Here is a 21,524-nt window from a genome sequence, read left to right on the forward strand (position 1 = left end):
TGCGTGTCTTTTGTGTTTTTATAAGAAATGATGACGATGACGATGATGATGATGGTAAAACAGTGAGGGGAGTTCTCTTTAGGAATTATTTTTGCTTCACATTGTCCTACAAAATATGCTTTTTTTAGGCTAAAATCTTATCTCAGAACTATTACAAAACAATGTTTCAGGCATCTTTTAACAAATTAATGCAATAACTTTCTGTGAGGGAGCTTTAAGAGGCATTACACTCTTCAGACTATTGCAAAACAGTGTTTCAGATGTATTCATTACCATTTCATGTGATGACTTTCTGTGCTGTGGCTTTAAACACTTCAGACATCTGGTTCCTATCACTACCACTTTAAACAAATCTGACTTTGTAAGTTTCTCTAGAATGGTGCATTTCACATCAAGCCACTCTGAATGACTTTGTTTACACCTTAACAATTTAATTACACAAAAATACAGAAAAAATGGTGGAATTCCCTTTTACAGCATGCAGAAGCCACCTGAGAGAGGGAAATTTGCAGAAATGTATATTTTATGTTTTTTTTTATTAGATTTCTACACTGTATGTACACCTTTATGTCAATCCTGCTTAAGCACATAACTCATCTGTCAGTTGAGTAACTTATGAGCCCATACTCCTATAAAAGTACCTCTCAAGTAAATATGAAAGTTCCAGTACAAAAAGATAACTTTTGTAGAAGTACAAAAGTAGCTGATAAAAATGCGTAAGCACTGAATTCTGTGTAGAGCTCCAGTGGATCTTTTTAGTACATCCAACATTTATCAACAAAAGTATTGAAGTTTGTTAAATTCTATTTTTCTCATTTTTAATCCTTTAGGACTAAAATAAAATGCTAAAGCTCCAAAGTCAAAAGAAACTGTCACCAATGTAATAATGAAATTAAGCACAAAAAAGCACTTGGTGACAAAATGATAATTACTGAAACCTGTGTGCAAAGGAAATATAATTTTTTTAATCTGTTAAGTTTGTGATATATTGCCATATTTTTTACATACACCAATCAGCCATAACATTAAAACCACCTCCATGTTTCTACGCTCATTGCCTACTTATCAGCTCCTCTTATCATATAGGTGCACTTTGTAGTTCTACAATTACAGACTGTAGTCCATCTGTTTCTCCACATACTTTGTTAGACTCCTGTCACCCTGTTCATCAGTGGTCAAGACCCCCACAGGACCACCACAGAGCAGGTATTTTTGGGTGGTGGATCATTCTCAGTACTGCAGACACAGCAGTGCTGCTGGAGTTTTTAAACACCGCAGTGTCACTGCTGGACTGAGAATAGCCCACCAACCAAAAATATCCAGCCAACAGCGTCCTGTGTCCACTGATGATGGACTAGAGGATAACTGACACAAATAATGCAGACTTTACATCTACAAGGTGGACCAACAAGGTAGGAGTGTCTAATAGAGTGGACAGTGAGTGGACACAGTGTTTAACAGCAAGACACAGAAACAGACAAGGAATAACAATGGATAGAAAAGTAGAAAGCAGCTGTCATAACACTTCGCAATGCACAAAATATGAGGCAGGTGTTCAGTATTGCAGAGAGGCAAATCCATTTTTTGTGGTGTTCTCCTTAGACTATAGGCGTCTGTAACTACTACTATTAGTAATCCAATATTTCTTCTGAACTCAAGGGTATTAATACAGAGTTTGCAACACTCTTTGCTGCAGTAACAGCCTCTACTCTTTTGGGATGCTTTACACCAGATGTTGGAATATTGTGAAGATACTGTGAAGATTTGATTGCATTCAGTCACAAGAGCATTAGTGAGTTCAGGCACGGATGATGATTAGTTGTGAATCACAAATGTCACTCTAACTCATCCCACATGTTTTGGATGGTGCTAAATCACTCAAGAGAATTCAGTTCCACTGCTCCACAGCTCATTGCTGGGGGGATTTATTCCCCTCTAGTTGACACTTGACATTGAGAATGATGATCTTTGGCTCATTTGTGGCTGCTCCAAAGTGTCCCGTTCTATCGGTAATGCTTTTCTATGGAGATTTTATGGTGTTCAGTTGATCGCCTGTGTCAGCAATGGGTGCAAAGTGAATTAGTGAATTCTCTAATTAGAAGGGCTGTCTGTATACTTTTGGACATACAGTATATATGAGGGTTTTTCCTGTATTGTTCTGGTTCTCTAATCCTAGAGTGCCAATAATTGGCTGTGTCAGAGCAGAACTGTGCATTAGCAGTAACCAGAACTCATCTTGAAGCCTTATGAAACTGTTGAAATAGGCAAGTTTCTCTCTGAAGACTTGCAGACAAATATTGGCATCTACACTCACATTTGATTCCTCACAGCATCAGCAGTACTGCTGTGGTTGTGGTGAATTTAAGGATGCACCCAAAACTGTCTTGACTTCCCCTGCCAGCATCTTTGAATTAGCAAAAAGCAAATGAAAATGAACTAGGGAGTCAGCACCATAAATATCAACTGTCACACTATGATAAGGAAAGAGTACTCTCTCATTCAGTGGGCAGAATGTGCTTTATTACCTGATGCTGCTTAACTACATTTAAAAAGAATAGTTACAGACATTCCTTTTATTACAAGCACTTTTACAGGCATAGCTCCATCTGCAGATGATTCTGGCAAACACCATGACTGTCTTATTCACAGCTCTACCCTGAGCATCTTGAATAAAACACCATTTGTAAAATAGCTCATGTATATTTCTAATCAGAAAAATTATATTAACCCCTTAAAATCCCAGGCTTATTGCATACTAAGTCTTACTATTCAGTAACTACAGGGACTTCAGTGCAAACTGAGCTGAAAGAAGTGTGTAATAAAACTTCGGGCCCACTGGTGGGCCCTGGCTATTTAAAAGGTTAAGCAGTCTCATTGGTAAATCCTAATGCTGATAAACTATGCAAAGGTAACATTTTGGCAAATGGGTCTTTGTTTCCTTTGCCAGACATGTTTTCTCTGTGCCTTCAAGGTTCTTCAGCATCACATAAACGTCTCTGGTTCTGGCATCGTTTCTTCTGGTGTTGTTTCTTCTACAGTTGTTTGTGCTGGAGTCGCTGGTTCTGGAGATTCTGGTTCTAGAAAGGCTTGTTCTGTAGCTGTTTGTTCTGGAGGTGCTTGTTCTAGAATTGTATCCTCTGGAATTATCTGCTCTGGCATTTCTTGTTCTGGAGGTGCTTGTTCTAGAATTGCTTCTTCTGGGGTTATTTGCTCTGGCATTTCTTGTTCTGGAGGTGCTTGTTCTAGAATTGCTTCTTCTGGGGTTATTGCTCTGGCATTTCTTGTTCTGGAGGTGCTTGTTCTAGAATTGCTTCTTCTGGAGTTATCTGCTCTGGTATTTCTTGTTCTGGGGTTTCTTGTTCTGGGGTCATCTCTTCTGGTGTTTGTGCTGGAGCTGTTTGCCCTGCTGCTGTATCTGTGAACATACCCTTGTACCTCAGTCTGTCCTCCTCTCTCTTCTCCTCCATACGCATGCTGAGGACAGCTAGCTCCTTCCTGACTGATTTCTTCATGCCCGGGTCCAGATCCAGCACCCTCTCAAAGTCAGCTTTGGCTTCTGCTTCGTTCCACACCTCCATGTGTGCTTTCCCCCGCAGATAGAAGGCTTTGATGGCCCCTACAGAACATGAACAGTTCTGTAATGTAGTGCTGCATTTTGAAAACATCATACCAATAGAGTCTAACTGTTATTCTACAGAGTGATGTAAAAAAGAAGAAAAGGATCAGGTATCACAGTGTGTACAGGGTAACTGTTTTTTATTGCATACTTGAATAATACTGATAAAATTATTGGGTAATTATTGGATTTATTTTGAGTGGTCCTTTTAGATGAAACAAACACTGAACAGACTCTCAGTAACATGTCAAAAACATATGAGGGGTTAGGATTAGGTTCTGGGTTGAGGTTAAGGTTAGGTTTTGCGTTGGGTAAAAATAGGTTTTGCGTAATGTAAGTAATATATTAACAACACATCTACTTAATGTAAGTAATGTATCAACAGTACATCTACAAGATATTCACTTCAGTGTATTCAGATGTTTCACTACTGCTACTTCACTCGTGTTGTTGATGTGTTACTGATGTGTTAATGTGTTACTGATGTGTTAATCTCTTAAGAGTTTATTAATCATCTACAAAGGACCACTTAAGATAACGGGCTACCAATTATTGTTCTTTCTGTGTTCAGATGTTTTATATATATATATATATATATATATATATTATTATTCAGTAACTACAGTGACTTTAATGCAAACTGGCTGAGCTATTATTAAGTTATAGAAGTGTGTAATAAACCTTTGGGCCTGCTGGTGTGCCCTGGCCATTTAAAGGGTTAAATAACAAATAGAATGGATGAAACATGGCTGACTGAATGAGTGTTTTTCATATACGTATAGTCTAAAGCAGGGGTTGAACAATTAATAGTTTTTATATTGAAATCACAGTTTTCAAGCATGCATTTTTTAAAATCACAGGAGTAACAATTTTTTATTATATCCTACATTAATCAACTTGGCCTAAACATGTTTTAAGTGGGGAAATTTTACCTAATAACACAGAGCTGGCAAAAAAAAAGAGCATTTATATCACAATCGCGATATTGGTCAGAAAAATCACAATTAGATATTTTAATCCAATTCATTCAGCCCTATGCAGGGGTGCCCAAACCTTTTGTCTTAGGGGTTCAATTTTGATAGAGACAAAACAGTATACATATAAAGAAGATTGGTAGGTAAGTACAATGTGTTTTAACATCACACTATATTTTGTTCTTAATATAGGAAAGGTTTAATAAGTTTAATAATACAAAACTATGCTTGTTCTCTCATTGGTTGAGGGGTGTAGGGTTAGGATAATGAAATGAAACATCCTCATGGGTCACCTTTGGCCTGCAGACCACACTTTGGCCAGCCTTAGACTGAAGGCTTATGCTTAAATCTTTGAAATATGCTTCTAATACAATTGTAATATATAGTAATGTTAATGCGTATGTATAAGTTTATTTCCACAACAATTTTTTTAATTCTCCCCCAAGATGTTATTTTTCATCATTATAACCTGATGTTTACTCTGTATCCCACATATTTGTGGAATATCTGTCCTCATTAATTTATTTGAGCCAATCAGTTGTGAGGTAGAGTGGTTCTAAATATGCCTATTTTTAGAATTTATTTCTGCTGTGTAATAGCTTTGATGTCATTACTCTACAATGTGGAAAATAGTAAAAATAGAGCAACCGTGCTATTAGTCGGTGTGTCTAAATGCACAGACCAGTACTTTGTATCTACTACATACCAGGATGTTGGTTGATGATGTCACTGGTGTGCTCGATGACCTCGTAGTACTCCTCTAAACGCAGCAGACACTGGCAGTAGTTGAGTGTGAGAGTGTTGGCCATCTTCTCCAGCTTCAACCATGGAGCTTCCCAGGCCTTCTCCTGTGAGAGCACACACAGTACACAAAAGCTGAAATCAATAACATGGGCCATGCTAAGAATTCACTAGTGCTGAAACAACATAACCACAAAAAGGGATTAAATTCTGTATTGTCTTCCAAAACATAATTGTCTCTAAAACCTCTAACTGAAATGGTCTGACTGAGGAAATCAGGGATGTACTTTCAGATACATTCACATTATCTGTCCTTCATATGCACTTGTTGGCTTTCTCACCTTTGACTGAACATTCCTGACACAGATGAGGCCCTCTTTGTACTTGTTCATGGCCTCCTCAATGCGGCCCAGTTTGTAGAGTTTGTTGCCCTGGCCGTGGAGCACAGGCACCGCCTTCAGCTTCTCCTCATCACTCAGAGCCCATGACTCCCTGTCATACTCACTCGGCTGCTGCACCTGAATAACAAACACACCCAGCCAAGCGCCTGAAATGAACCTCATAGTGTGTCTTCGAGCAAAATGAAAAAGCGTGCTTTACTTTTATTGGGAAGGGCATAAACTACAAGCATGTTTTTTTTAGAGTCTTGCTCCTGAGGACTTTAAACTGAAAATAATTCCCTAGCTCAACCTAGTGGCCATTCATGTGAAGTATTTTTATGTGCATGTGTACCATCACCAGTTCCTCTGTTCTCTCGTGTAAATAGAAATCTATTATGCAACATATTTGCTGACTCTGACAAAGTAATGTGGTCACGAGATTCCCATAAATGTGCTTGCTTAATAGCTAAGTGTTTGGTTCATTTCAATACTAATGTAATCAGTCAGCCAAGATATGTCTGAAGTTTGGTTCTTTGGTTTTGCTCTGGAGCTACAAAGCTAATGTAGCTAAGTAGTAGAAGCTTAAACTCCACTAAATTAGCATGACTAAATCATCACAAATGTGCTTTAAACTGTGTTGAGTTGTTCGGTAATCTCAAATAGACTTAATTATGTTTCTGTCACTGGATAATGTACTGTTATCTATATAAATGGACAAAATTGTGTGGTATAGCTAAAAACAGTAGTAGCGGCCGTATACACCGATCAGCCATAACATTATGACCATTTTATCAGCTTCACTTACTATATAGGTGCACTTTGTAGTTCTACAGTTACAGACTGTAGTCCATCTGTTTCTCTGCATACTTTGTTAGCCTCCCTTTACCCTGTTCTTCAGTGGTCAGGAACCCCATGGACCCTCACAAAGCAGGTACTATTTGGGTGGTGGATCATTCTCAGCACTGCAGTAACACTGATGTGGTGGTGGTGTGTTAGTGTGTGTTGTGCTGGTATGAGTGTATCAGAAACAGCAGACAGTGCTGGAGCTTTTAAACACCTCAGTGTCACTGCTGGACTGAGAATAGTCCACCAACCAAAAATATCCAGTCAACAGCGTCCTGTGGGCAGCGTCCTGTGAGCACTGATGAAGAACTAGAGAATGACTAACACAAACTGTGCAGCAGCAGATGAGCTATCGTCTCTGACTTTACATCTACAAGGTGGACTGTGAGTGGACACAGTGTTTAAAAACTCCAGCAGCACTGCTGTGTCTGATCCACTCAGACCAGCACAACACACACTAACACACTACCACGTCAGTGTTACTGCAGTGCTGAGAATGCTCTGTGGGTCCATGGTGGTCCTGACCACTGAGGAACAGGGTAAAAGGAGGCTAACAAAGTATTCAGAGAAACAGATGGACTACAGTAATTGTAGAACTATAAAGTGCACCTATATAGTAAGTGGAGCTGATAAAACGGACAATGAGCATAGAAATAAAGAGGTAGTCATAATGTTATGCCTGATTGGTGTAGATACAGACAAAATAATGGCTCTAAGATGGCTGCTACTACTGTTTTTAGCTGTACTACACAGTCTATTTTTATAGCTAACAGTATGTTATGCAGTGTCAGAAACCACATAAGCAAGTTTACTTGAGAGCACTATGCTAACTGGTGGCCATAAATAGCTTTAAATGGTTTTGTGTGTATGACAGGAAGCAAGACAGATGGAAATTAGTCATAGTGACCACTGACCTTTAGCAGTTCAAGCACAAATATGAGAGGCTGAGGTTCTTTTTGGAGCTCGTCCAGGTCATCGTAGCCCAGTGTGTGATAAGCGAACATGTTTGCCATGCCACAGGTGTGGATGTGCCAGTCCACTGGATCTTTGCCCTCTGCAATGCGTCGTAGACTCTTTGCCACGATGGGGTACATGCCAGTGTGCTGTCCATCCACAGACAAACCAGACTGTTAGACAGTAGAAACTAAAGAAATGCTTTGGTCTAATTTCTAACAGCCTAAATTGTAATGGCTTTGTACTTCTCGGTGTATTTTATATGACAATGCTTTCACTTCTCCTCGAGTCTATTTGTGAGAAATCTACATTTTTTACTCAGTTACATTTTACCTGTTCACATTGTTTACACCATCTCTCACTTTTGAGATTTATCATTTTCATTTCAAATCAAAACATTCTCAAAAAGAGAAGAGCAGAGCCAAACGATCTTCAGCTCCTATGCTGACAGGTGTTGGATGTATTAAGAAGTTGTACAGCAGTTCTATAACTTGCTCAGTACTTCAGTCCTTTTTGACCTGTTGCTATTTCTCGACCCAACACTTTGACAGTTTTTTTTTCTAGGTTACTTTAACTTCTCTATGAGTCATTATTTGATTGAAATAACATTTCCTTGAATATGGGTTTATACTACACTACATGACTAAAAGTATTTGGACAGCCCTCCTAATTATTGAATTTAGGTGTTTCAGTCACACCCATTGCTAACAGGTGTATGAAATCAAGCACATTGCATGCAATCTCCATAGACATTGTCAGTAGAATAGGTCATACTGAAGAGCTTGTCTACTTTAAATGTGGCACTGTCATAGGATGTCACCTTTGCCACAAGTCGGTTTGTGAAATGTCTGGCCTGCTAGATCTGGCCTGGTCAACTGTAAGTGCTATTATTGTGAAATGGAAGTGTCTAGGAGCACCGACAGCTCAGCCATGAAGAAGCAGACCATGCAAACTCACAGAGTTTGCTGCTGAGTGCTGAAGCTCTCAAATTGTTAAAATTATCTATTGTCTGTTGCATCACTCACTGCAGACTTCCAAATTGCCCCTGGAAACAACATCAGCACAAGAACTGGGCGTCAGGAGCTTCATGAAACTATCTTCCATATCCAAGCAGCAGCACACACACCTAAGATCACTATGCAGAATACCAAGCAGGAGATGGAGTGTGCCACCACTGGACTCTGGATCAGTGGAGGTGTGTTCTCTAGAGTGATGAATCACACTTCACTATCTGGCTGTCTGATGGATAAATAAGGGGTTTGGAAAATGCAAGAAGAAAGCTTCCTACCAGAATGCGTAGTGCCAAAAGTAAAGTTAAGGAGGGATAATGGGGCTGTTTTTCAGGGTTTGTGCTCGGCTCCTTAGTTCCAGTGAAGGGTAATGTTAACACTACTGCATGCTAAGACATTTTAAACAATTACAGCTTCTTTCAGGAAGATCTGTTCCTGTTCTGGCATGACTGTGCCCCTGTGCACAAATCAAGTCCATAAACACATGGTTTGATGAGTTTGTTATGAAGGAACTTTGGTGGCCTGCACAGAGTGCTGACCTCAACTCCATTGAACACCTTTGGGATGAATTTGAACGTTGATTACAAGCCAGGCCTTCCTGTCCCACATCAGTGCCTGACCTCACAAATGCTCTTTCGACTCCATGAGCATAATTTCCCACAGACACATTCCAAAATCTTGTGGAATGCCTTGGCAAGGCAACTCCATATTGTTTTATAATGAGATGTCCAACAATCTCATTTAGGTGTGACGGTCAGGTGTCCACATACTTTTGGCCATGTAGTGTACTTACATAAGATGCACAATGCTGATCTTGCTGGAATTTTCTAATACTTAAGGTCACCAAAGCCTTCCTTGGTTTGACTACGGTCTTCTTGTAAAGCTCTTTGCTGCTAGGAGGTGTAGGGCTCAGTGTTGACAGCAGTGCATAATAATTTACATGGGGTGGGGCAGCTTCAGTTTAATCCTCCTTTAGGCACTCAACCTGTCAGTCAGGCTAATGTACAGCGCACTCCTCTTAGGCCCACACTGGTGTAAGACAGTGGCTTACAGTAGCTGTTTAGGTCCGTGTGTCCCACCATAAAGTTTACTGACCAAAATGTCATTTGCTTGCTATGTTCTCTGGAGACCTGCACTGACACTGTACAAAGGTCAGTGTGTTTGCTTTTAGCTTTGATTCAATACAGGCTGTGCAGAGATCAGCCTCACAACCAACGTCATATCCTACGCATGTACACAAACAGCATCACAATGCTCCTTTTGCCAGATAATGACCATGACTAGTCTGTTTGTATAGTATCTCTGACTTTTGAGCAGGCTTTTAGGGAGGCTAGACTTTGTCAGCTGATGTTTTGTTTCCTGGCATCTTTGCCAAAAAGCAAATTACAAAGCTATGTTCAGAGGCTCAGGCCCATTATTACCAGAAGATGTTCATTAAGACCACACAGTCATACATCAGAAGTACTTCTGCTATTCAGTCTTGAATTGTAGACCGTACTCAACAGAAATGCTGTTTTTAGAATAAGAGAGACAGTGGATACTCACAATGATGTCACACCAGAACTCAGCCACTTCTCCAATACGCATGGACTTGAGCAGGGTCTCCCACACGTCCAGCTTGAACATATTTCCGAACACCACTTCCATGGGCACGCCTACCTTCTTACTGTCATCTAGCACCGTTCGGTCATCATTACACAGCATGGTCCGGAAGTGGAAGGTTACCTGCAAGTCACAAGAACAACAATTGAGAAAGTAGCTATCAGAATAATATAAGCAGGATTTAATCTCTTATTTGTACACAGGCTGAAGTGTGTAGGTTTATGATGCATCATTGCAGCTCAGTGGCATGAATCTGGTCCAGGAGGAAGGCTGTTGCACTACAAGGCTTTATTTCATGAAGGTCTTGCTATTTAGCATCAGGTGTGTTAAATCCATTCCTTTATAAGACTTGCCTTCAGTTTTTCAAAGAAATCTGCATTTTTCCACACCTCCAAAGCTCAGTTGGTTGAATTTTTTGCTTCTCATGATCAGAGTAATTCCAAACACTTTCAGTGATTTTGAGGTCTGGACTCTGGGGTGGACAGACCTTTCTTCTGAGAACACCAGCAGCTTCTATGTTTGTTTTGCAAATGTTCTTTTTTGTCTTCTTATCTCCTTTTCATAGTAACAGCTTCTTGACAGCTAGACATCCTTTTGGACTCACAGTGTTGCGTTGTCTTCTCACAGGAAGGATGGATAGAAACACTTGTGTTTTTTCAGATCTGAAGCAAGAGTGGATCTTGATTTTCTCTTAAAAATGAAAACTTTAAGTACTGTTTTTTTCTCATAGTGACATTTCTTGGTCCACCAGGTCTTGTATGATTGTTAGGGGTCCCATTTCATCTATATCTTATAAAAAATTTTTGAACTGTAGTTTTGGAAACTGGCTGAAGGTACACTGCAGTTGTTCATTTAACAACTGTTAAATTACCAATTCTGCTGTTCACAGTAATGTCCTCTTGGTCAGACCTGCTTGTGTTCGTACACTGGAGAGATAAAGATGACCAAAAGCTTTTTATTTCCTGTTCTCACTTTCATAACTTGATAAAGAGAAGCCATCACTTGTCTCGTGAATGAAGACATGTGATCCTAAGATTAAATTATGCAATGTGTGGCTCAATACATGGTTATAGCACAAAGAAGATTTGTCTGTGAACACATTTTTGATGCAACAGCAGTTTCTGACCACAGGACCGCTGTTGTTGCCCAGATATTGTCCGGGTGGTGGAGCCTTCAGAACACAGCAGTGACACTGGCATGGTAGCATGAGCTCTGCTGATATGAGTATATCAAATGCAGCAATGCTGCTGAGGACTTTATACAGATCTTTGTCACTGCTGGTTTGAGAGTGGGACACCACGCAAAAATATCCAGTTCTGTGACCAGAAAATGACCACTGATTAAGGTCAAGAGGATGATTTACACAAACTGTGCGTCAACAGTGTCAAACTGTACACCAACCAGGTTGAGCAACAAGTTAGATGTTTCTAGTAAAGAAGCTGGAAAGTTTACTGCATGCATATATTGCAGCAGTGGCATTAATGCTGCCCGTATATTGATATGAATGAGAGGCCCTACCTTTGATCCTGTGTTGAATTTGGGAATCTCATTGGTTCCTCCATACAGGATGGTTTTTTTGATCCCCTCCACACCAAGCAGCAGACTGTCCTCCATACTGTGAGTGAATGTGTATCTATATGTTTGTGTATGTGTATGTGCAGCTCAGTGTGTGTGGATAAGTAAGTATGTTTGTGTGCACAGCAGGGTTGAGTTGAGGTGTGAGGGCTGGCCACTGCAGCACGGATTAAAGGAGAGGGATAACAGGATTAAAGCCGGCAGCCCCGTCTGTCCTGAAGCCCTGTCATCCTGAGAAGGGCTTTCCTCAGCACTTTTAACACATGCTCACATATCTCCAGAAATATCTGGAACGTGCTTGAACTTGGGGTAAAATTCATTGATGCATTGTAATATATAAGTTTAAAGTGGCGATTCAGCTTGATAAAGAAATGTTAGAATAAAGGAATGTTAGAATAAACAACTATGATAAAATTCATTAAAGTATGTGCTCATATTTCACCCAAAATGAAGTAAAATATGATAAAATGTAAAATAAAATAGGCACCTATTGAAAGGAAATTTATAGAGAACATAATGATTTTAAAATTACACTAAACCCATAAAGAGGAACTACTAAATTTACAGATTAATTTACAGTTAACTTTAAAAAATTAACAACCTGGTTGCCATAAAATTTTGAGAGCATTGAACTTCTAAAGGTAAGTTAGCAGAGCAATAATCAGTGTTTTATATTATGTTAAGCTATTATATTATTATTATATTATTATTATATTTTATATTTTATTAAACTCAAAATTTTAAGGCAACCAAGTTATTAATTTTTTGAATTAAAACATTGAATAATTTTTTAATGTCTGGAATGTAAACATAAAAACAACACACTGAAAAGCTTCACTGAACAAACTGAAAAACTGCTTGTAATGTATGAGTTCTAAAGCCTAAATTTCAAGTCTTAAGTGAAAACCACGTAAAGTTATTCATTCTTCAGGAGGTATTTCTGAGGACATTAGATATAAAATAATCCACTTGCATAAGGAAAAGAAGTCGAAGGAAAATAAGTGAAAAAACAAGTTTCCAAAACTGGAGTTAAAAAAATTATTAAAAGAGAAAATGAGACTCCTAACAACCGTGCAAGACCTGGTAGACCACCAAAACTGTCCTCTTCAGGTAAACAGTGCTTAAAGCTTTCTTCTTTGAGAGAGAGGAGAAAATCAAGCTGCACTGACGCTTCTGAACTGAAAAAATACACAGGTCTCTGAAAGCATTCTCCTGACAAGAATGGCTATGGAAAGTTTGGAAACACTAAATATTGAATTTCTGAGTATTTTCCTGTTAAATATGTTTTCTGCCTTTTAGTGCTTAATGGCTTCTGATCTCAGTACTAGACATTAGCATCATTATCAATATTTATATTTATCACAAAAACACCTTTGAAACTTTTAAGCATAAGCCTTTAGATTAAAATGAGTGTCCAAACTGGTAGTGTAAATATTTGACATCAACACAGTGTATGTTTTTGTAGTATTGTTTTAATTGCCTGTATTCTGCTCCTGTGTGAATAGTTTCTCTATTTGCATATTTGTTAATAATTCTGAATCATTCTGAAATAATCGAATCAAATCATTTTGAGAATTCATCATTTCAGGATGAATCATTTCCTACAGGATCGAATCATAGTGCAGTCAGAGATTTGCACTCCTGGCCTGAAGTCACAGCCCCCACACAGAGCACCTGGGAGACGGCCCAGTCCTTCTTCCTCTCTCTGACAGCCTCCACGGTGGTCCATGCTAACATGCCGGAGTGAAGTCGGAGCATGGACTCAGCGACCCTGGCTTGCACATGTGGCTGACAGCTGGAGAGAATGCAGTGTGCTAAAGCACCGCACCACAAGCTCCTGCTGAGAAAAGCGCCCCGAACAGCCCATCTGCTCTACAGCTTCATAAGACTGTCCAGATTACAGAGCAGGGCCCATGTCAATTAACTGAGCGCAGTTGCAGTTTTAACTAGCCGTGCTGGGGACACAGTGTACGTGCCAGTCACATAAACCGAGCAACATGGAAGCTCTGAGATGTTTTTAAATATCACTGTTGTCGTACGAAAACCTCATAACTCTAGTGTTTTCTTACGTAAAGTTTTTTTCACAAGTTGAGGACACCAACTGTCCTTTATATGGGCAACAGACCAATAGAAATGATGACATAGAATCTCATTAAAGCAGCTCACATTAACAGTTTAGACTGTTTGTTCCTTCTCCTGTGAAGTTACCATTATCAAGATATAAGTTTTGTTACAACAGCAAACTGGTGCAGTGAACACCAAATGCTGAACGCTGAATAGGAAAGTACATCAGCCACAGCTGGCCTGCTGTCTGGGGAGGGGACTGAGAGGGACCTTCCTTTAAAAGGAAGCCTGCATTGCTTCCTGAAATGACAAAGTGCACTCACATTCCTGAATTCATGTGGCCATTGCTATTGCACAACAGTTCAGAAGGAGAACTTGGATATAAGCCAGAGACTTGCAGCAATCTCTACTGCCCTCTAGTGGCAGCAATGTGAACACATCCATGTGCCCGAAGCTCCTGGGACTTTAACAGGCCTGTTACTGTAACACAAGTAATGGTCACTGGCCTGTTCGTATCTTGTCCTGTAATCAAACACAGATAAGACTTTTAAAGAGGATGAAGTACTGTAATCATTACAAAGAGGACACTCTAGACTGATATCTCTGACCCAAATAAGGCATTTAGTGAACCTTGAGATGGCATGAACAGTAGACGCCGCATCCTAATTTATTATCATAAACCTTTACTTTACCTAGACTTAGTCCTCTTTCATTCTCTAATACATTTTTTCATTGTAATTGCCATGTTTCTACACAGGTGGACCACCCTCAAATCTACTGTAAAATGCATCTGCAATAGTTGTAGTGCTTGGCTTGCTTTCTTTCTTTCTTTCTTTCTTTTTCCCCATTTCATTACATTTGAATTCTTAGACTCAACATTTACGAATACTATTTGCAAGTGCTGTATTCTCTTCAGGAAACGCAAATCTAGTGAATTTTGAAATTTCATCTGGGTCACTCATTGTTTTTAAGGGGGGCTTTCCCCCCTTGTTTTCCTCCTTGCATTTGTTGTTTCCTTGCAAAAACTCTTCAAAGGCCAAATTTCTGCTTCATCATCATCTTCATCATCATCATCATCAAGGTGTTGCCATGGGTACAGATCTAAATCTATGGAAAAAGCTAACTCTGAATCACTTGTCAGACAAAAGGCCTGACACGCCTGCTGGATTTCAATCTCCTGTAATAAAGCAGAGGAATGAACTCCTCCATTCTCTCTCTTCACTCACATGTGGTGATATTTTAATCCTCGACCAAGTACTTAAAGGAACGTTTTTTATCAGGAGAAACATCAAGAAGAGCTGCTTAAACGGCAGGCACGGTATTACACTGCGAAAGTCGAATGCATTTTCCCCGGCCGTCTGCAGGGATGTTTAATGGCCTGAGTGAAGCGGTGCAGGAGCTGCTGGCCCACTGCAATGGAGCTGTTATATATAGTGCAGCTGCAGCAGAATGGCAGTAAGTAGGTCTGTGGCTCAGGCCGGCGTGATTCTCCACCTGTCACACACTAGCACACACGCAAGAGGACGTTAACGATGCTGTAAGTCAGCTCTGGTGTCAGAGTGAGTCATGGAGACTGCGTCAGTCCCTCCCACGCAAGCAGATTTGTGTGGATGTGTGGATGTGAGCATACTTTTATCAGAAAGGGCGGCTTTTCAAGGAACACCATGTGCATCCTCCTGAACGATGCCACGGAAACCTGACTAATTATAATGCATGGCGATCTGTTTGTGTAATGCAATATTCTCAGCTCTCTGCTGAGCTCAGAGTACAGCAAAGCTTTCCCATTCATAAAGCAATGAGGCTGTAAAACCCCTGGAACAGATAGCAGGTGCTGCAGGGACCTGGTGCTAAAAGTCCACTCTTAATAATGAAGTTGCAGAAAAGTGTTCTTTGGAGCAATGCCACAGAAGAAGCACCTATCTATCAGCTGATGGTTCTTTAAAGGAATACTCCAGTGATTTTCACTGTACTCTCTGTCTACTGTTACGGCAGTGTAACAGGTGGTGGCAAAAGGGTTCTGCAATGCCATAGAAGAACCACATTTAGTTCCTTAAAGAACCTTTCAGCATTTTTTAATCTAATCTCTGTGTGCAGTGTCAGTTGTGTACACTTAAAAATAAAGGCATTCTTTGGAGCTCTCCTTACAGTAGATGGTTCTCAAATTACCATTTTTATAAATGATGGTCAGACAGTATTTTTTACATGGTTCCCTGTTCTTGCACTCCAAACCTTTACAACATATGGGAGCTTTTTAAACTTTAAAAAGGGTCTTCACACTCACACATCTTTTTCACAAAAATAATCTTTATAGAACCATCCATTGAATGAATTGTTTTCAGAGCAGTGATTCTCCAACCAGTCATCAGGAACCTCCAGATGGTCCATATTTTTGCTCTACAACTTTATATTGTGAGTTGGGATCGAGCAAACATGTTGACCACCTGGGGACCGGTTTGAGAACCTCTGCTTTAGGGAACCAAAGATAACCCTCTCAGTTATTTTTCAGTAAAAGCTGAAAGTTGTTATACACAAAACATTTGTAAGCACATAAAATCATAATATTTTTCATTAAAACACAAAAATACTTTACTGAACTGCAGATGATGATGATGATGATTTGTTTCAATTCTTAAGGTTACGCACTGAATTTCAGACTTTGGGACACGTTTACTTTGAAACAATGAGATCTAACTGCTCACCATGTGGCCATGAGGGACAGGGATGCTGTCTCACTTCCTGCTCCAAAGTGTAGGGGTGTGGCTTAAAGTAAGGCTCCCCCTATTGACTAAAACTTTTTAAGTTTAGTAATGACATGAAAACGTCAGACAGCATTTTTAAAAAAGTTATTTAATTTAAAAACTACACTCATGACAATTTTCAACTTGAACTTAAAAGAAATCAAGAATGTCTAAAAAAAACATTGAAAACCTTGAACACCTCCCAGTAGAAAGTACCCTATAAATGATGATGATGTGCATATTTAGCTTATAATTATCTCAATTAATCTGTTGGCTTTATATAGATCACAACATAATCTATCTATCTATCTATCTATCCATCTATCTATCTATCTATCTATCTATCTATCTATCTATCTATCTATCTCTCTCCCTTTTATATACACACACACACACATATATATATATATATATATATATATATATGACGTATATTTATATATGTATATCTTGTTATAAAGCTTAACAATAATAGAAAAAATGTGTATTAAATGATAAGGCAATGACACAGATCAGATTAAAAGATGAATACCAAAATAAATGTAATAATGTAATTAAATGCTAAATTAAAGGGTTGCGTTTTCAACCGTTTCTTAAAAGTGAGCACCAAGCTTGACTGTCTAATAAAAGGTGGAATTGAGCCACAGTTTTGAAGCACAATAACTGTGCTGCATATATACATATATACAGTTAAATCACTTTTCTTCATTGTGAAGAATGTGTCACATATGGTTCTAAAAAATGGTCCTATATAGCACCAACAAAGCGTTCCGCTATTGTTACAAATCATAAAACCTTTTGTGGTACTATATACTATACTATATATAGGTACTATATACTATATAGATTTCGTTTTGCTAAGCATGTATGGCATCACTTAAAAGAACACTTTTATCCCTGTAATTTTAAGCCTTCAGTAAAGACAGAGATAGGGAGAGGGAGCTTGAACCATCTGTAATAAGGGTTTTTACTGCATCACTCCCACAAAGCCACCTTTATTTTGAAGGGTGTAAGCTGTGGTGACACAGCCCTGCAGGGTGACTGACCCCGTGTTTATGTATGAGTGTGAGTGTGAGAGTGAATCTGTGGGTGTCCCCCCTCTCTCCAGTCCTGTCAGAATGTGACACATGCTGTGCTGACCCAACACTGCAAGGCAGCGGAAGGGGGGCTCCCGTGGGGGAGATGGGGCTAGTGTTGGAGACAGCTCGTCCTCAGCTGGAAGCTCGTTCTCTCGGCCTTTTCACACACTCCCCACTCTCCAATCACACAGCAGGAAGTGTATGTGGAGCAGAGTGGCTCCTCCGTCACGGCCAGCCTGCCTGGACTGGCCTGTCGTCACTGAGGAAGCTTTCAAGTGGTCGTGACAGAGGTCCAGACCCCACTCCCCCAATTCACAGACATCCTGCCATCCAGTGTCCTGTCTACCACAGCGCTTCCCTTTGACAACTGACGCACACACAGTGAGCTGTTAATCTGTGTGTGTGTGTGTATGTGTCTGTGTGTGTGTGTTTTCATAAATTTCCAGGACACAGTTTCCTGATTTTGCAGAAGAAAACGGAAAAGCAAGGCTAACTCACAATGTCAGGACCAAGAAGGTACATGGTCCTACTGCGTTGGGACAAAACCTCGTATCTCCATTTTTACAGTTTTTCAGTTTTTTACATAATATGAAAATGCCTATTACTCGTTGCAACGTTTCTTATTTCCCAGGAGATACTTCAGAGGAAATTAGATATAAGATAATTCCCTGGAAAAGGAAGAGGGAAGTCAAAATAAAATTAGTGAAATAACAGAAGCTCCTAAAGCTGAAGTTCAAAATTGATGAAAAGATATAGAAAAAATATTAACAACTGTGCAAGACTTGGCAGACCACCAAAACTGTCGCCCTCAGATAAACAGCACTTATAGCTTTCAGCTTTGAGAGAGAGGAGAAAATACAACAAACTTCTAAGACTGGAGGTGTAAAAAATATACTGGATTTCTTTGAAAAACTGAAAGCAAGTCCCCCCCCCAAAAATTAAAGCTGTAATAAAGACAAAGTGTGAAATCTCTTCTTGAAAGGTTTTGAAAAGTTTGAAATTATATTTCTTGTTGAGGCTTCTGTGTAGTTTTTAACAAAATATATGTTTCATGCTTTTATCTGCCAATGAAAATGAATAGCTTGCTCTTAATGGCCATTTTAACTAGAAATTAAATAAATGAAGGGTGGTCTATGACCTGACACTGAAAAAAAAACAAGTGTGTGTGTGTGTATGTGTGTGTGAGTGTGTGAGAGTGTGTTTTGTCAGCTGTCCCTTTTCACACTGCTCACATATACAGGGGACATGCTGCATCTGCATTTTCAAAACGGCCAGCCACAAGTTCACATATCATCCTGTCTTATATCCAACATATAGAGAAATGTCAGATATGGAGAAAAGCATATACTGACAGAGCTCGTGAAAAGCATTCTAAAAATGTATAGAAAGTGTGCACCATGTATACAGTACCCATATATCTGATACTCAACTGACCTGATTCAGTGTCTTATTTCCATCTGAATGATGAAAGCTGTTTTCCTGTTTCTAGTTTTAGATGAAAGATAATCACCATTAACAGTGTAATTTAGTCTGTGACTAAGCGTATTGTGAGCTTGGCAGAAAAAAGACTGTTGCAACATCAAATACATTAAAAGAGAGCAGTCTCACCCTGTCTATAGAAAAAAATATCCTGTTTGATTCTATTACATGCCATGCATGACAAGTGGCATAAAAAATTAATAATAATAATAATAAGAAGAAGAAGAAGAAGAAGAAGAAGAAAGAGGAAGAAGAAGAGGAAGAAGAATAGCAGTAATTATTATTATTATATAATTACAATAAGGAAAAATATAAAATTAAAATATAAAATTAAAATTTAAAATAATAGCATATGAAAATTAATAAAAATATCAATAAAATAAGGTAATTCTTAGAAAAAGAGTCATATATATATATATATATATATATATATATGAAAATGAGTACTTTCATTTTTTCTTAATGTGTTAATTTCAGCAAATAAATAGAAATTGCATATTAAAATTAGCAAAAGAGGACATATTTAAGTTTATTATTATCATTATTGTTAGCTTTGATTAACTAGTTCAAGCCACAACATCACAGCTAACTGGTATGTGCATGTTGTATGTATTTTGTTCTCTTTTTCTCTTTCATATTTTCAAAACAGCTGTCTCTTTCTATCAGCCTCTATTAGTGTGCTAGTGCCTATTAGTGATAATGTTATTATAGATCCACAAAGAGAGCTCCAGTGCTGAGTGCTCCCTGACCTCATACTTCAAATAGGCTATATTTCAAAATACAGTGAAGCAATTGTTCGGCCCTCTAGACTGGAGCGATTAGTGCAGAAAGCCACAAGTGAAGTGAGAGTGCATCTGTGCGTCAGAGTTTGTTTGTGTGTAATACTGGAAAGCTCCAGCAGGAGGTCGGCAGGGTGGGGCAGCTCAGAACAACCAGGCACACAGATGAGCTACTGTATCAAACACTTCCCAGCAAGAATTCTGGCAGAGAATCTGTTGTAGTTGTCATGAAGACTGTGGTGTAGGCCTGTGTGTGGAGGGAACTGATCTTGGATCTGCACTCTTCCTCTGAGACACATACCTAGAGACATCTGATACATGTGGCCTCTGAGCTGCCCAGACCTGCAGAATAGACACACCTTCATGTCCGATGGCTCTGCTCATTTCTGCAGAAACGTTCTAGCAATTTCTGAAGTAGTTCGGGCCTCTGGCTGGAAGCATGTGAGCACTGTGATTGAGATGAATTGATATGAAAGGAACTGAAACAGCAGAAACAGCAGCAGGCAGTCGATTTACAAGAAACAACACTTGTCAAATTGAGACAGCGCTGCATTTTGAAGTGCATGACCAGGGAGCTTAAAGGGGCTGTCAACTCTATGACAAATATTAAAAATGCCTCAGTGAAATATGTGACTTAATTATCATTAACCAAAGCTAGATTGAATTAAACAAATACATCTAATAAAAATTCATACAGCGTTCTGCCTGATCAGCACTGAGCAGGTTTCATACTGGATTGTGACTGGCAGCTACAATGTAAACGACCCCATTGCGTCCTGCTGCAAATACACCATAGTTTGTAGACACCTGCTCCTCCAGCATGTATTCTGAAATCAGTTGTATTAATAGGAAGTATGTTCCCCCTTTGCTGCAGTAGCAGTAACTCTTCTGGGAAGGCTTTACAGTAGATGTTGGAACATTGCTGTGAGGATGTGATTGCATTCATTCACAAGAGCATTAGAGAGGTCAGGTACTGATGTTGGATGATCAGTTCTGAATCACAAATCCACTCCAACTCATCACAAAGGTACTGGATGGAGCTCCATCACTCCAGAGAGTGCAGTTCTGCTGCACCACAGCCCAGCGCACTTGCAATGGTTGCACCTTAAAGTAGCTGAATTCGCTAATCACAAGGGCTGCATGGATCCTTTTGTAATATAGTGTAATTCAGGCATGCATGTTTCATTCAGGAGATTCTGATTTTGCAGACAGAGCTGCAGTGCTTATACACTCATTGAATGGACATGAGAACTGAGCTAGATAAATTAGCTAGCTAGCTAAGAATTTCACAGTTGAGCTGGCACTGAAAATGAAATGGTTGGAAAACATGTAGCCTATAAAGTGCTGAAACTGCTAGCTAGCTCAAAAACTGGTAGTTACTCAAGTAGAGGCTTTGTTGTAAGTGGCTGGGGGTTTAAAAAGGGGTTGCATTAACAGACGAAAAATCTACTATATTTCGGTTTGGTATGAGGAACAATATGAAATCAGCTGTAGAGCTGCTACATCTGTTGCATCACCAAAAGGATCAATCAGTGATGGTGTGAAGGCTTAGATGACAAGATAATGATGAGTGTAATGGGTGGCTAGTATTGATTGATTGATTGATTTTTGATGAACATATTGTCAAAGCTGGAGTAAATTTGAAAAGAATGGCTCAACACTGGGCTGTCAGACAAGACAAAGCCAGTGA

The 21,524-nt window shown here is 39.3% G+C and overlaps 1 protein-coding gene across 1 annotated transcript; it reads right to left on the minus strand.

The window, feature by feature from the left end:
• Positions 1-2,826: 2,826 nt before the first annotated feature.
• On the minus strand, positions 2,827-11,832 carry aipl1 (aryl hydrocarbon receptor interacting protein-like 1). The gene is given in 7 exon segments (XM_036561762.1): positions 2,827-3,266; positions 3,269-3,616; positions 5,297-5,438; positions 5,673-5,849; positions 7,469-7,657; positions 10,064-10,243; positions 11,639-11,832. Coding segments are annotated over 7 exon segments (1,416 nt in total). The 5' UTR covers positions 11,735-11,832; the 3' UTR covers positions 2,827-2,982.
• Between the last annotated feature and the right edge of the window lie 9,692 nt (positions 11,833-21,524).

This window comes from Colossoma macropomum, unplaced genomic scaffold (genome assembly GCF_904425465.1).
Source record: "Colossoma macropomum unplaced genomic scaffold, Colossoma_macropomum, whole genome shotgun sequence".
NCBI lineage: Eukaryota > Metazoa > Chordata > Actinopteri > Characiformes > Serrasalmidae > Colossoma > Colossoma macropomum.